This window comes from Ammospiza caudacuta, chromosome 22 (genome assembly GCF_027887145.1).
Source record: "Ammospiza caudacuta isolate bAmmCau1 chromosome 22, bAmmCau1.pri, whole genome shotgun sequence".
Classification (NCBI taxonomy): domain Eukaryota; kingdom Metazoa; phylum Chordata; class Aves; order Passeriformes; family Passerellidae; genus Ammospiza; species Ammospiza caudacuta.
This window is the reverse complement of record NC_080614.1, coordinates 3414819-3430924: the sequence shown is the minus strand read 5'-3', so window position 1 is coordinate 3430924 and position 16106 is coordinate 3414819. Positions and strand designations below refer to the sequence as shown.

Sequence of the window (16106 nt, the reverse complement as noted above, 5' to 3'; positions counted from 1 at the left end):
ACAACATGTTTTAGGGCTTGAACAATGTGTTTTAGGGCTTGAACAACATGTTTTGGGGCATGAACAACATGTTTTGGGGCATGAACAACGTGTTTTAGGGCATGAACAATATGTTTTAGGGCATGAACAATGTGTTTTGGGCATGAGCAACGTGGTTTAGGGTGAGCTGCCCTGTGCCAAAGGCACCTGGGTGCTGATGGGTGCTGCTTTGGAGGCAATGCTGGTTCCCCCCAGAGCAGGACTGGGAGCTGAGGGCTGATGCTGACCCGTGGGTGTCCTGCTCCACAGAGGCTCCCTGGGAGCCCAAGCCCCACAAAATGCTTCCCCAGCACCTGTTTGGTTAAAAGGCTTTTTAAAATGCTTTTCCCCTGGGACAAACCCCATTTCCAGGCCTGGAAGTGGCAGCAGGTGAGTATTGGGTGCCACAGGGCTGGTGTGCAGGCTGCTCGCTGGCTTTGGGCGTTCTGGCAGCCTTTTTATGGCTGTTAAGGACAGAATTCCTGCTGTTTTCAGCCTATCCACAAGGATGGTGAGGGGATGGGGCCAGTCCTGCTGCAGGGGGTTGTGTGGCTGCGGGATGCCCTGCTCCAGACCCGCGGCACCCGTGGGATCCGGGCTCTGCTCAGGGATTCCATCCCGGGCGTGGCTCCTGCTCGCTTCTCCTCTCTCCCTGAGGCCGCACTCGCTGCTGCCGCTTTTGCAGGCGCCGGGAGCCGGGAGCCGGAGCCTTGTGTAACCGTGTGTAACCGTGTGTAACCGTGTGTAACCGTGTGTGTGTAACCGTGTGTGTGTAACCGTGCCGCGGGGTGGGGGCGAGGCCCCGCCGGCATCGCCTGGAGCAGCATCCCTGTCTGTCCGGGCTCCCCATGCCTGGAGCAGCATCCCTGTCTGTCCGGGCTCCCCATGCCTGGAGCAGCATCCCTGTCTGTCCGGGCTCCCCATGCCTGGAGCAGCATCCCTGTCTGTCCGGGCTCCCCATGCCTGGAGCAGCATCCCTGTCTGTCTGGGCCCCGCACACCTGGAGCAGCATCCCTGTCCAGGCTCCCCATGGCTGGAGCAGCATCCCTGACCGGGCTCTGCATGCCTGGAGCATCCCTGTCTGTCCGGGCTCCTCAGACCTGGATCATCCCTGTCCGTGCTCCACATACCTGGAACAGCATCCCTGTCTGGGCTCCACATACCTGGAGCAGCATCCCTGTCCGGGCTCCCCATGCCTGGATCATCCCTGGCCAGGCCCCGCACACCTGGAGCAGCATCCCTGTCCAGGCTCTCCCTCCCGATCACTCCCCAGGTGTGCAGTTCCCCGGCCTTCAGGACTGTAGGATGGATGCTCTGGGGTCTCGTGGCTGTTTGCTCCTGGCTAGAGCCAGGGAAGAGTGCAGCAGAGCTCCTGGTGCCCAGCTGGGAATGCTGAAAGCCCTGGAATGAGGATCTGTGCTGGGCAGGGGTGGTGGGATGGGGGCAGCCCCCCAGTGCCCCTGAAAGGGCTGTCCTGGGTTTGTGTCGGGCCACAGCTCAGCTCAGCCTCCCCTCACTCCCGAGGTGCTGAGTTGCAAAGTGATTTTCTGTACCAAACCCTATTTTTTGCTGCTCATGGGGTCCCCCCGAGCTCCCTCCTCATTCCTGCTTCCCAGCACCTGCTGCCGATCTGGGGCTGAACCTGTTGCTATGGAAACTGGTTATGGATGCTGAGGATGCTGCCAGGGTCTCATCCTGATCCTGCCTTTCGCCTTTCCTTGCCCTGAGGCTCAGGGATAGTGCTGTAACCTGGGATGAGGCTGGGACCAACCTGGAGAATCCCAGGAGGTCAAACACTGGGGGGTTAAACCCAGCTGTAAATAATATAGGGGAGTTCCACCCCCGTGCATTTGTCCAGATCCAGTGGGAATAACCCAAGAGCAGCTTTCCCAAGGCACCTCCCCCAAACCCAGGCATCAACTGAGGTTTCCCCCCCTCTGGGGATGCTGTGGGATGCTGTGGCTGGGGCTGGATTGCACCCAGGTGGGAACTGAGTCTCATCCCAGCTCCTCCAATGTGGTGTCCCACCTGGGCTGGCTCTGCTCTGTCTTGGCTTCCCTTGTCTGTGACCCATGGGAATTGGTGCTTCACGTTTAAAATGATGCTAAGCTGAGAAAATACTAATTAATTAGAGCTAGCTGGAAAATCCCAAGTGCTTCCTTGATGTGGCATCAGCAAGAACCTCCTCTGTGTGTGTGTGTGTTTCCCCCTCCAAAAATGCATATTTTAAAAACACTTTAAATGCTTCAATGGTCCCCAGGCCTGGCTTCTGTGGGACACTGGTGTGTCCAGCCCTTGTGGAACCACCAGGAATTGGGGGGGGGCTTGAAGGGGCTGCTGCGGGCTGAGCCCCACCACGCGTCTCTTAGTCACAGAGTATTTATTTATATTTGAGCAGGTTTGGAGCAAAAATGGGAAACAGGAGTTGTGGGGGGGACACAAACAGGCTGCACCGGCTGCCCGGGCTGAGTCAGAGCTGGATCAGCCCCATCTCCACACCCGTGACTCACCGCGGGTATTTCGGAGCCTCATGTCACATGGCCTGTTTGGGGATTTATTTCTGTGCTTTGGTTATTTTCCTTTATTTTCTTTTATTCCCCCCACCCTGAGAAGGGGCTGATGCTTTGGGTTGTGTGCACGCACAGCTCCGGGACTCTCAGATGTTCCCACTTTGCTGCCCTTTGCCCCTGGGAAAGGCTGAGCAGGGTGGGACACTTGCAAAGGAAAGGGCTCGTGCGGGTGTCACATTTATCTCTGCAAAATTTATATATATATATATATATACATATATATATATACCATTGTATGTATTATATAATACCATCTATATTACATAATATTATATAGTATTATATAATGTAATACTATATATATTAATAATTGAGGAGTTGTAGCATGGAGAGGAGCCCAAATTCCTCTGGTTTTCTTTGTATTCCTCCACGTTCCTGTTGTTGCATTACCAACACGAATTTAACAGGGCAATTGCTATCACAGGCACATCCTGCCGAAACTCAGGGGAGGAATTATCTTGGAAAAATCTGTGGCAGGGAATCTTCCTCCAAAGCCAGTGAGGCTGGGAACTGAGGCAGCCCTGAGAAGGCAGTGGCCATTCTCACCTGCTCACCAAGGGTCTGAAAATACCCAAATGTGAGGCAGCACAGACATCCCAACCTCCCAAAAAATACAATCCCCCTCCCAAACACTGACTGTTTATCTGGGAAGGCTTTGGCCAGGTTGCAGAGCCTGGTGCTGTTCTCAGGTTTGGGTTTTATCTGAGCACCTGCTGCTGCATTTGGCTGCAGCTGGAAATTCTCTGTTTTCTGGGTGAGGTGTCTCCCACTTGTTATTGTCATGCAACAGTTTGACACCTGGAGCTGTGTGTAAATGAAGATGTCTGATGTTTCCCTCCTAAGTGGGAACGGCTGTTTAGAATATCCTAGAAAATTTTAACTCCAGGCAAAATGAAAATGAGGAGCCTGGGGAGGCAGGCAGCTCCACTCCCAGGCTCCCCGAGGCAGCAGCAGCAGGGATCCAGGGATTTTCTTGCAGAATATTCCCAAGGTAAGGAATGCCACATCATGGGAGTGTCCTCTTGACCTCTCACAAAATTCCTGGTGAGCCCAGGAGGGATGCTGCACGTGGGGCAGCATTTCCCTGTCCTCTGGAGACGTTTACCTTGGGTAGGACCCACAAAATTCCCCCAGTGCTCAGCACAGGTCTGGGCAGCTGAGTGGCTTGGCCAGATTTGGGAAAAGTGCCCCTGTTCCCCGTGGGGTCCTGATGTGGGGATGCCCCTGGAGACCCCAGCGGAGCTCAGGGACAGCTCCTCCCTGCCCTGCCTTTCCCCAGCTCTGCTGCCCCTGGGGATGTGCCTGTTTTGGACTTTTGGGTGCCAGTGTGTGTCCAAATGTCCTGCCTGGGTAAATCAGCCGGGAGCACAGAGCCTCAGTGGCCTCTAGTGGCTGTGGGACAAAGATCCCAGGAAAGGGGGACCCACAGCCCCCCAAGCCCCCCAAACAAGCAGCACTGGGGGTCCATCCCACCAGAATCCACTCTTCCAATGGGCAGGTCCAAAGGCAAAGGTAAAGCCCAAAAAAAAGCTCTAAGGCCATGAGTGATGGGGGAGCACCCAGCAGGACAGGGCTGCACCCCAAATCCCTCTTGGCCCCATTCCCTGGCAGGGATGGATGGAGAGGTTTCAGGCAACCACTGGGTTTTTCTCATTCTTGTGTTAAAAAGCAAAAAAAAAAACAAACAAACCCAAGTTTTTAAGGAAGGTAAAATTTCTTTCATGCCTTTTTCCATTTTTCATTTTTCTAAAGTGTATTTTCTGTCTGATGCCACAGTACAAATCATGAACCCCAGCGGTGAAAACAGTCGAGCCAACGGATCAAAAAGGGTTTGATTCCATTGAAATGACCATTTTTGTGTCTTCTCCACCAAAGGTCACTAAAGCTGCTTCCTTCTGAGTAATTGTGACTTTTCAACGAGGGAAGAGGGAAGAACTGACCCATTTTATTCCCCAAACCCACAACCTTTGGGGGCAGGATGGAGCATCCCCTTCTGCAGCCCATGCTGCTGTCCCTCCTCTCTCCCCGCCACGATAAATAAATTACTTTAGGAGTGCTGGCCTAGTTTAACATGCCCTAGTTTTGATGGAGGAGGGGAAAGGAAAAAAAAAAGAGAGAGAATATTTTGGGCAGTTGCTTCATGGGCGTCCTTTTGGGATGAGCTTTGGGGGACTCACCCACTCCCCCTGCTCCTCTTTGCCCTGGCTGCAACACACTGCCCTCAATTTCGGTTTCTTTTTCTGAGCTGCTGCCTAGGTGATGTGGGAAATGAGTGGTGGGGACACCGATCCAGCCCCAAAATCGTTGTCCATTGCTCTGAGCCCCCCAGGACTGGTGTCATGCCAGGGGGTTTCCATGCCTCAAAGCCTGTGGAACACGAGCAGCTTTAGAGGTGAATGAAGATACACCTGGCTCTGGGTGTAAGCAGTCAGGGTTGGCTTTGCTGCAGGAGCAACTGTGTTAGCCCCTTCCCCCAGCACCAAAATCCCTGGGAAAATGGGATTCAAGTGTGTGTTTGGGCATGGCAGTGGGATTTCACAAGTGCTCTGGGTGCCGCTGGGACCTTTGCACCTCACTCATCCCTCCCCTACCCTGCTCTTCCAAAGGTGCCAAGTTTCCTCCGGTAAATAAACCTGCAAATGGCTCTTTTCCATGCATTTTATTTTTTCCTCCTTTTTTTCCCCCACCCCTGCCAAAACAAGCAGCCCATATGGGCAGGGTTGGGTGGGGATTTTTGCAGTTTCCATGGGGATTTGGCTCTGGAGCTGCTGGGTGCTGGCTTCTGGGGTTTGGTTCTGTTTTTTTTTTTTTCTTTTTTCCCTCTGATCCCTGTAACCGGAGCGTGGTGATGGCACCGGGCTCCCTTCCCGGCTCCGGCATCTCCCAGCCAAGGTCACCGGGGAGACCGTAGGCAGCCGCCGCCTGCGTTGGGCCATCTGTTAAATAATGTATGCAATAAACTCCTGCCCCGGGGCCAGCTTAATCCTTAAATCCTCCTTCAGAACACCATCTCCCGGCCGTGCGGGATGCCCGGCTCGGTCTCTTGGGCGCATCTTTCGCCACCATCCCCCGTGAATCGCTCTCTCCTCGCCCCTCCACCCCGCATCCTCCCGTACGCGATCGCGCCGGGCTCTCCTGCTCCATTATTTATGCGCCGTGCATGAAAGATGCATATAAAAGAGCGGTTCATAATTTAGCAGAATCTCCTCTTCTTTCAGCCTCCCTTCCCCCTCTGGCTCCAGGCTTTCTCTGGAGCATTTCCAGCCCCTCCCAGGCCTCCAGGTGTTTTTGGGGGGATCTGGGGCTGTGCCTGCGCCCCATCCTCAGAGGACCCATAGACGGGTCTGGGTTTCAGGGAGGTTTAAGTGCTCAGAGGTCTTTTGATGTATGGGATAAAGTGGGAAATGGGGTTTGGCAGACCCATAATCAGGTTTTTATAAAAAGGAGGGGGTTTGGGTGAACTTAATTACCCCAGTGCTGCATCCAGCCCATGGTTCTGTGTCTAAGAGCTCCCGAGCGCTGTGTCCTTGGCACATGTGGGATGCTTTGCTCCTCTCTGGCTGTGTCTGCTCTCCCAATGCCCTGGGCTCATCCCCAGATGTTGACTGGGGAAAAACCCATTAGTCTGGGAGAAAACACTCCCTTCTGGGGGCCATCTCGTGGTTTGGAGGCGCAGCAGGTCCCCCAGCACAGAAAATCCGGGGGCCAACACTGTGTGTGCTGCATCCAACCCACACAGCCACGACCTCAGAGCTGAACTCGCTGGGGAAAAATTGAAACTAATTGGGGATTTTTCAAGGGAGCAATTTAACAAAGCTCCTCATCATATCCTGGATGTGGGAGAGCCTGTGTGGGCTTAAAATGGAGCAATAAATAGCAAAGGTGGTGGGGACAGGAGCATTGTGCAGCCTTCACACCCCAGCTCCCTGTGCCACCCCAAATTAATCTGTTTCCCCCCAGGTTATCCTGTACAAATCCCAGCTCAGCAACATCCTGCTTTTATTGCAATATATGATTTTCTTTGCAATAAAAATCCCACCCCTGGACCTGTTTCCCATCTGTGATTATATTCTTGTTCCCCGGGCACAAAGGTTGGTTCGTGCCCCCGGTGGCGTGGGCAGAAGGGATAATGGCCTTTTTTAACACCAGGATTTGGGGTTTGGGGGGAAGGGAGGCAACACTGCAAGAGAAATGCCCATATTCCACACCTTTCCCACCAGTTAAGGGGAAGCCACCTTTTATTCCCCATTCCCAACAGCCACTCTCAGGACCCAACGTTGAATTTTTCCATTAAATTTGTGCCTCTGAAGTGTTTTCCTATCAAAGAAAAAAATCCCACAAATAAATATTAATCACAATTAGTTATTCAGATTAACAGGGGTCTGTGCTAGAGAGTGGGGAGGTTTTCCTCAGTTATTTTGGGATTATTTGGGGGGACAGGGACGGATGCTCATGCTGCTTGGCCCTGGCAGCCCACGGGAAAACACGGCAGATCCGCATTTATAATTTTTTTTTCCATTTTGTTTCATTTTCCTTTTTATTCGGACATTGCAGAAATAGCCCTGTGTAGTGGATAAAAGTGCAACATACACAATATTTAAGAAAAGGAGGAAAGAAAAACCTGCCTTGAGGTCTGTCAGTCAATCGCAAACAGAAACAAGAACCAAGCCCGGGCACCAGAGGCGCTTTTTGTCCCCCCCCCCACTTTTTTTTTTCCCCTTTTGTTTTTATGCACGTCATGCAAAATAGTTAAAAAGAAAGATTAGAAAAGAGAAGTCAGAGAAAACCCCACGAGAGATCGACCGAGCCCTGGAAAGAGCAGAAAGCTCCGAGTGCTGCTCGTCTCGGGGAGGGAATCGCTGCCCTCCAGCATCTCCAAGTGTTTGGCACTCTTGTGATTACATTAAATAATTTCTTTTATATATATGTTTTAATACAGTCTATTAAAGAGAGGAAACTGCCACAATATAAGGAAAAAAAAAAAGAAAACCAAGATCACCCACACTACAGACTGCATGGTAGTTAGAAAAGCTGAGCGAACCCCCCGCCCCCCCATACATATAAAATCTGTCCCTTTGCTCACAGCAACCAAGAAGTACAAGCTTTAAAAAATAAACCAGCAATTCTTCCTTCAGGCCTTTCCTTTATAAAAGTTTTGGTTTTCCCCCTTGAGAACCTTAAAACGTGACTAAAATTAAATATATATATATATATATCTATTTTATATAATTTCCCAACATCCAAAGACATCAACATAAAAAAAAAAAAGAAACTCATACAGAAGGGGATAGCGTGGTACATCCAAGTGCACGGATTCATTTTTGCAAGATTAAATCATGTAAACAAGGTGCCCGCTGGGAACAAGCCTGGCCGGAGGGAGACTCCAGGGGCTGTTCCCCCCGCTCCCCCCATCTCCCTCTGCCCCCTTCCCTCTTACCCCCCGATCTAGCGCGGCACAAGGTTCATCAGCCCGAGAAAAGCCATCCCGAGTAATTCAGAGCCGCGGCGTGCCTCCTCCGTCCGTCCCTCGGGGCGGGGGGTTTGAAGCAGGTGACTATTTTCCCGATTACACAGCTATATTTGAATTTATTATCATGTTTGAATTCACGGCTGGGCTCTGGCTCGCTCGCCGCCCTCCCCTCCGCGCGTCTCCGGAGGGCAGGACGGGCGCGGGGCTGCGGGCGGCGTTCCCGGCGCTGGCTGCGGGGCTGGGGTCATTCTCTGCCGGTCACCTGGGCCATTGTAAACCGACCCCAGCCCGGGCCTCGGCCCAGCGTCCCCAGGGAGGCTTTAAACACCGGGAGGGGCCTTTTCGGAGAGGTTTTGCAGCACATCATCAATTCTATCATCTTCAATAACCACTAGAAAGCAGAAAAAAACAGAAGAGCGGTGAATTTTCTCCCCCCGCACAAGGTCACCCTGGGGGGCTTGGAGGGGTTCCACATCCCTGGTGTGGCTGCCGGCAAAGCGACACGGCCCCGACACGCTGCGGGGCACCGGGCACCGTATCCCGTCCCCAGGGAGCGTCCCCAGCACCGCCCGCCCCGGCACTGGCGCCCTGTCCCTGGGGACACTTGGCAAAGGACACGGCCCCAAGGAGGGTCCCCTCACCCCTGTGCCCTGCGGATGGTCCCCAAGGAATGTCCCCTGTCCGTGAGGAAGGTCCCTGCTGCCCTATACGCGGTGAAGTGCCCAGGGCACAATGTTCTGTCCCCAGGGAAGGTCCCGGCTACCCAACACCGCGGTGACAGTCCTTGGGACGTGCTGCCTGACATCCTGCGGGGAGCCTGGTGCATCGTGCCCCGTCCCCGGGGACGCTTCCCGGTGCCCTGCATCCCCGAAAGGCGCTCGGTGCCCCATCCCTGGGGAAGATCCACGGAGCACGATGCCCAGCATCGCTCAGGGAGCCCGGTGCACCATACCCTGTCCCTGGGGACGGTCCCCAATGCCCTGCATGCCTGGAGAAGGTCCTCGGCACGCGATGCCCGACATCCCCAGGGAGCGCGGTCATCGTGCCCGGTCCCTGAGGACGGTCCCCGGTGTCCCGCATGCCCGGGGAAGGCTCCCGGTGCACGATGCCCAGCTCCCCGCGGGATACCCGCTGCATCCCGTGTCCCGCATCCCGGGCGGCTCCCGGCGCGCCCCGGTCCCTCCGGCACCCACCTCTCTTGCTGCGGCCGATCTGCCCCAGCTTGGGCGGCCGCTTGCCCTGCCCGCCGGCCAGGAGCCCGTCGCCGCCGCGGAGGCGAACGGGGAAGGGCAGCTGCCCCACGGCCGCGTCCCCCGCCAGCTGCCCCTCGCCGTAGGGCGGCCCCTCCGACATGGGGGCGGCGGGGGGGGACCCGCCGCCGCCGCCGCCCCCCGACAGCCTCCCGGGGCGCGGGGCCCGCGGGCCCGGGGCAGCGGCGCAGCGGGCGCGGGGCGGCCGCCCCGTCACATCCCGGCCCGGCCGGCGCTGCTCGCGGCTCCGCGGCTGCGGCGGCGGCTCCGGCGGCGGCGGCGATAGAGGAGCGGGAGGCGGGACCGGGCGGGGCGGGGCGGGGCCGGCTCGGCCCCCGGCACCGGCGGCGGCGCCGCCCCGCGGGCTGATCCCGCACCCCGGGGATCCCCGGGACTGCCCCGCCGCCTGCCCCGCAGCGTCCCCGGGGAGCGCGGAGCATCCTCAAGGAGCCCGGGCCTGCCCCGCCGGCTCCCCGCGGAGCACGGAGCTGTCCCGGAGATCCTCGGGGTGTCCCACAGCATCCCCGGAGATCCCAGAGCTGCCTGGCTGACACACTCTACGGCTTCGGGCTCTGGATTCCCCAACCTGCCCCTCAGCTTCCCTGGGGAGTCCAGAGCTGCCCTGAAAGGACCCTCGGAGAGCTTAGGTGGCCCCACAGCACTTTTGGGGAGCCCAGAGCTACCCCAACAGCCACACCAAGGGAGCCCAGACCACCCCACAGCCACGTTTAGGGAGTTCAGAGTGAGCATCCCCAGCCACTCCTGGAAAGTCTGGGACTGACCCTTCACAGCCCTGGGGAGCCCAGCGCCCGTTCCCAGGAGCCCTGGGCACAGCCTCACGTGCCCTGCAGAGCCATCTGGGGGCCTCTGGCACTGTGTGGGGGGCCGCAGGGTGGGGGGGACTGGGTGTGCGTGGCTGGGGGCCCCCAAGACCCCTCCCTGCACGAACCTTTCCTGGGGCACTGCAGGAGCACTCCTGAGTCACTGTGAGCTTTCCGTGGGGTTTTCTATGCAGAGTCACCACAGCAGCGTGGGTCACTGGGGCTATTGCCTGGCAAAGCGAGTGATGGGAAGGTTGGGGATAACATCTTGGGACAGGCCACAGCTGTGTTGGGGTGTTCAGGCATCTGTGGTGCATCTCCTACAAAAGGGAGCAGGAGGACAGTAGCAACAGCAGCAAAGAACCTGTTTGTGCAAGGCTGAGTTAGAGGGCTTCTCTGGAATCGGAGCCTGGCTCATTTGGGGCTGAGCAGAATGGAAGGACAGGGTGCCTGGTGGTGCCAGGGCTGGGGTGAGCTGTCCTGGGGCTGCTCCCATCTCCAAAGCCCTCGTTTGCTGAAATCCTCAGCCCCCAGAGCTGCACAAGCCCCTCTCCCCTGCACTCCTGCCCGCCCCCGAGCTGTCAGCTCCTTACATAAGGTTGCGGCTACGCCCGAGAAATCACAGGGAAAGCTTGGAAACAGGAGGCGAGGGGTAATGGGGAAGCACAGCCCCTCCAAGGAGTATTTTTAGGCTTTGCCTGATGCTCCATTCCTGGGCAAAACACCGAGGCTTGAGGGCGTGCCCTGCACTGGTCTGAGGGGGATTGACCTCCCCCCTGTTCCCAGTGAGGGGATGAGGCTTTTTGGGGTGCTCGTTCCCCTGAAGAGGAGGGACACCTCTTCCAGCAGATGGGATTCTGCCGTTTCAATCTGTCTGCTGGGTTTTGGGGCTGCAGTGTGGCTTTTTGAGCTCTGTTCCGCTGTTCTCTCTGGGATTCTGGTCTGCGGGCTGCCTCACCCTGCAGGCAGCCACCGCCATCTACAGCTGGTGGGACACCCTTTCCCAGCCCTGGAATAACCAGGGAGCTGCTCCTCCTCAAAATCCAGCCCTGGGATAACCAGGGACCGGCTCCTCCTCAAAATCCAGCACTGCAATAACCAGGGAGCTGCTCCTCCTCAAAATCCAGCACTGCAATAACCAGGGACCGGCTCCTCCTCAAAATCCAGCACTGCAATAACCAGGGACCGGCTCCTCCTCAAAATCCAGCACTGGAATAAGCAGGGACCTGCTCCTCCTCAAAATCCAGCACTGCAATAACCAGGGACTGGCTCCTCCTCAAAATCCAGCCGTGGATTTGTGCCCCACAGCCAGAACGGCCTTCGGACACTGCTTGGCTGCTCTGGTTAACGTTTCATGAGAAACAACTCATCATTTTTACTGTAAATTCAGGGGGTTTAAAATGCCAGTCGATGAGAATGTTTCTTTTTAAATGTGCCTGGGGGATGTGGACAGCTCTGCCTGGAGCAGGGCTACCCAGGGGCTGCCTCAGTCTTGGGGTTTTCAACTGCTCCTACTTGAGATTCCCTCATTGCCCTGGAATGTTTCTCTAATTGTCCTCCCCAGCAAATGTTCACTGCAGCAGCACTTTGGGTCCATCAACCCTCTTGGGTGCTTATGGGATTTATGGCAAAATAGGAGTGTCAGGGAAGGGAATTTTCCTTTTTTGTGTCAGTTTGGGGGTTTGGCACCACCTGTGTCATGAGGAGACAGCAGTGACTGTCATGTCCAGGGCAGGGAGGACAGGTTTCCCCCTCAGCCAACCTCCATCATGGCTTGGGATGATCCAGGCTCACCATGTCCACCTCAGGGAGGACAAACCTCACCACTCTCCTGGAATAATCCGACACAGACACACTTTTCATCCTATTTTATTACTTCACACCTCAATTGCTATCCCAAGCCAAGCCAAGCCAAGCACAGCCATCAGCCATTAGCCACAGCACTCTCACATCCCCATCCTCACACCCTGGTGTGACAAAGCCATTTTGGGGGGATCACAGAATTACCTGTGTTCACACCCGCTGGTACGAGCTCTCCGACAGCCCCTCCTGCTCCATTAGGCCTTGCAGCCCTCTGGCAGCCTCACAGGAATTCTGGAGCCTCCCAGAACCCTTAATACATTTTATTATGGTTTTTCCCATGTTTTTATCAGCTGGGTAAGGGGCTGCAGGCTCTGTAACCATGACACAAACCCTGCGAGTCCAAACCTAAACAGAAGAGCTTCAAGTTGAATCCTCCCCCAAGCACCTCACCCTTTGCAAAGAATCATCTCTCTCAAAAACACCTCCATAGCACAGCGTGAGCCCTGATCAGCTGCAGAGTCACCTTTTCAGACTCTGCTCTGCCCCCTTGGTGAAGCACCTGCTCCCTCAAGTTCCCTCCCCTTCCCCAAAACCCACCACCCAAGCAGCGAGGCGACAAAACCCCTTTGCCAGTGGCAGCTTTACATCCAAAGTCTCCCCCCCGAGAACCACAAAGAATTAACTGTTGTACAAAGGAACCACCCTGGTGATGCCCTGCCTGCAGATTGGGCACTTTTTGGGCGTGGGAAGAGCCTGGTAGCACTCGTGGCAGGAGCAGACGTGGCCACACTCCAGGAAGACGCAGGATTTGGTGCTGCTCAAGCAGACCACGCAGGCGTTTTTGAGAGCCTCGCCGCCCTCGGTGCCGGTCAGGCGCTCCTGGGCCTGCCGGAACTCCTCCTGCATCTGCCGCAGGTGCTGCCGCTCGCGGTGGTGCCGGTACTGCTTGCGCAGCAGGAAGAACAGCACGGCGCACGTGGCAAAGCCAAAAACCACCGTCAGCAGTTTCCAAAACCGCACGCTGGACTCCTGTTTCTGCAGCAAGGACTCGAAATCCAGGGAGCTCAGGTAGTAGGGCATGCCCTGCTTGGGGGGCTGCAGCTTGATGGTGGCGTTGTCCAGAACCAGCTCTCCCACCCCAGTCAGGGCCGTGCCCACCTTCAGCATCTGCTCCGTCTCCTGGATGCCCTTGGGACGCTCCCCGCTGATGTAGTGGCCGATGACGTCCGTGAAGGACTGGACAGAGGGGTGGAATTTCTCGTACACCGTCTCCAGGCCGAGCTCGGCAGCGTCCAGAGGCTTCATCACCCGCACGGTGACGCCGGCGCCGTCCTCGGCGGGGACCAGGTCGAAGGGGGTGGTGCTGGTTCTCTGGTGGATGATCTTCTCGTAGTCATTCCTGGGGAGGGAGGAGGGGGGAAGTGAACTGACTGCCCCTGATGGGAAACACAGCCTGGGATGGCCTGCTGGTTTTGGGGACTGCCAGATGGGACACGCCCTGAGTGGAGTTTCATTGATGGGGGTCTCTGGATTGTGGAGCCTTTCCGTTCTGAGGAGGCTGTAATCTGATCCCAAGACTCCTCCCACGGGACATCTGACAAAACCCCTGCCCAGGTCTGTGTCCCCCTCTCTGTTCTCGGCTCTCTGGGCTTTGTTTGGGCTCTCCCCCATGGCACGGGGTGGAGGGGGGGAAAATAAAATGGACTCTCGTGCTAAACAAGGAAGAGACTTGTCTGTCTGTTTGCTGTTGGCTGTGGCCTCCCTGGACACGACTGTCACTGTAGCCACTCGCTGCTGCACTGGAGAACACCTTTCCCCTCATGGCACTGTCAGGGGTGCACGAGGCCACTCCACCCTCACTCAGTGCTCCACAAGAAGTGGGGGCTCCCCCCATCCCCACCTCCTCACTGCCTGTGGCATTCCCAGCTGGCACAAACCATCCCGCGAGGGGAAGCACCACGTGTCACACATCCCAGTTTGGTGTTACCAAATGCTTATCAAACAGCATCGCTGGGCTCTGTTTCAGCAGTTCTGGGACCCCTGGGTGTGGGGATCAACCAAATGCAATTAATTTCTTTCCTGCAAGTGGGTTTTTTCTGAAATGCTATCCTCTGGTGGGGTAACAAGGTGGGGCTGATCAATCTTCAGCCCATGTTGGGTCACTCGATGCTCTCTTCTCCTCCAGCCCCTCTGTGAAAGCCCTAAAATCAGCCAAACCCTCCATTATGGCAGCTGTCACTGTGGAGGCTACTTTGGCACCCAGCTTTGAGGCACTTGGTCACTCTGGCCATGCCTGAGGCCATTTCAGGCTGTCAGACCCCCCCCAAGGGTACCACAGGAGTTTGAGGGTGCCAGGCACATACCAGAGGTGGGTGGTTCTGTTCCACACCATCTTGTGCTCCTGCAGTGTCAGCCTCTGAACCACCCCCTTGCAGTTCTCCACGAACTGACTGCTCAGGGTGTCCTTCACCGAGCGCACCACACCTGAAACAGGAACCAGGGGCCACGTGAGGGCTCATGAAACAAACCCTGCACCACGGGGAATGGCTTCACTGGGCTGCTAGGAAGAAATCCCTTCCTTCCTGTGAGGCTGCTGAGGGTATCCAGAGCAGCTGTGGCTGCCTCATCCCTGGAAGTGTCCAACTCCAGGTTAGATGGGGCTTGGAGCACCCTGGGACAGTGGAAGGAGTGGAACTGGATGAGCTTTAAGGTCTCTTTCTACCAAAACCACTCTAGAATTCTAAGATGAGGGCAAAAGGGCTAAGAGCCTGTGTTTTGTGCTGTCAGGAGTCTGTGGCTGCTTGGTGTGGGGGAAATGACCTGATGGGCACAGGAGGAGGAGCTGGGGATGAAATCCCCCAGTGAGGAGCAGCTGTGGGGCAGGAGGTGCCCCCCCCACCCCCAGCTGGGGCACCACTTCAGGTCGTGTTTGAAAGGAATGAGGGATTTTTCTTTACAAACAAACTGTGGGTCTGCTGGTAGATAAAACTAGATGTTGAGAGATAAAAGAAACAATGGGAAGAACCACAAATTCCACAGGATTTCCACTGACTGACACAAGGGAGGGAAAGCGAAAGTAAAAGCAAAAGTGAAAGGGAAGGGAAGGGAAGGGAAGGACATTAGAAGGGAGCCATAGGTATCAGGCATTTCGGCCAGTCTGCACCTCTCAAGTGCCTCAGCCAATAGGGAAAGAGAGAGGGAAATGCGGCCGGAAAGCGAGAATAAAAAGGAGGCTGCACCCTCTAGTAATCTGAGAGACCCCATGGGAAATGCCTATGACCCCTCCCTTAGTTCGAATAAAGTTATAGGACTTCTCTGTTTCCTCTTTGGACATAAATCTCTGGTGTTTATACACGACCTTACCTTCTATGACCGCATAGGGCACGCAGCGTCCGGGTGCCTCCAGCAGCACGGCCCGCAGGTCCCCGTCCAGCCGGACCTTCCTGGCGCCCTGCGGGAGCAAACAGAGGCCGCGGCTCAGCCGGCGCGACCAGGCCGCGGCTCGGGGGCCGGGCACATACATTGCCCCGTCACACCCCTCACACCCACCTCGAGCCCGCGGGCCACGCGAGCCTTCTGCCGGTAGATGGAGTAGAGCAGGGCGGTGATGGCGGTGCTGGCGGCCAAGAGCACGGCCTGTGCGGCCGAGGGCCGCCCGCCGCCCTCCATGGCGGCCAGGCCCGCCGTTACCACGGCAACCGCGCGCCGCGCCGGCGCCCGGCGATGACGTCACGAGAGACGCTCTGGCCGCCGCAGCGCCGCCATCGAGACGAGGGGTCCGCCAAGGCCGGGCGGGGCGCGGGGGCTCCGCAGAGCCCTGCTGGGGTGCGGGGTCACACACACTGTCCCCCCACACAGGCTGTTACTCAGGGGAGGCGGCTCAGAGCCCGGCCCCTCGGAGCTTTAGGGGGACAAACGCCATCCTTGGAGTTTGGGGGGCGGGACAGGTGGCAGCCTCCCCACGCCTTTACCGCCACCTTCACCCTGCGGTCTTGGGGAGGACATCAAACTCCAGCCTCCCTGTATCTGAGGGGGATTAGCCCAAATCAGGATCTTGGCAGCTGGCCCCAAATCCTAATGCTCCTGGGTGTTTGGGGGAAGCATCCCCCGTACCTTCCCTGCCACCTTGGGGCTGGGGGGGCAATCCAAATCTCACCTTCTGCTAAGTTTAGGG

General features: G+C 56.6%; 2 protein-coding genes across 2 annotated transcripts; both read right to left on the bottom strand.

The window, feature by feature from the left end:
• Window positions 1-7307: 7307 nt before the first annotated feature.
• On the bottom strand, window positions 7308-9516 carry CAMK2N1 (calcium/calmodulin dependent protein kinase II inhibitor 1). Its single transcript, XM_058818772.1, has 2 exons — window positions 9252-9516; window positions 7308-8449 (listed from the first exon to the last, which is right to left on the bottom strand). The coding sequence occupies exons 1-2, from the start codon at window positions 9409-9411 to the stop codon at window positions 8379-8381; spliced, it is 231 nt and encodes a 76-aa protein (XP_058674755.1). The 5' UTR covers window positions 9412-9516; the 3' UTR covers window positions 7308-8378.
• A 2482-nt stretch (window positions 9517-11998) lies between these two features.
• On the bottom strand, window positions 11999-15634 carry MUL1 (mitochondrial E3 ubiquitin protein ligase 1). The gene is made up of 4 exons (XM_058818770.1): window positions 15482-15634; window positions 15296-15383; window positions 14296-14416; window positions 11999-13331 (listed from the first exon to the last, which is right to left on the bottom strand). The coding sequence occupies exons 1-4, from the start codon at window positions 15599-15601 to the stop codon at window positions 12611-12613; spliced, it is 1050 nt and encodes a 349-aa protein (XP_058674753.1). The 5' UTR covers window positions 15602-15634; the 3' UTR covers window positions 11999-12610.
• Window positions 15635-16106: the final 472 nt, after the last annotated feature.

Bases quoted from the DNA above. Each gene is read 5' to 3' on its own strand.
- CAMK2N1 (XM_058818772.1), bottom strand. From the start codon at position 9,411: ATGTCGGAGGGGCCGCCCTACGGCGAGGGGCAGCTGGCGGGGGACGCG. The intron at 8,450-9,251 runs GTGGGTGCCGGA...TCTGCTTTCTAG, and splicing joins GATCGGCCGCAGCAAGAGAG to TGGTTATTGAAGATGATAGA.
- MUL1 (XM_058818770.1), bottom strand. From the start codon at position 15,601: ATGGAGGGCGGCGGGCGGCCCTCGGCCGCACAGGCCGTGCTCTTGGCC. The intron at 14,417-15,295 runs GTAAGGTCGTGT...TTCCTGTTTCAG, and splicing joins GCCCTATGCGGTCATAGAAG to GTGTGGTGCGCTCGGTGAAG. The intron at 13,332-14,295 runs GTATGTGCCTGG...CTCCCTCCCCAG, and splicing joins AACAGAACCACCCACCTCTG to GAATGACTACGAGAAGATCA.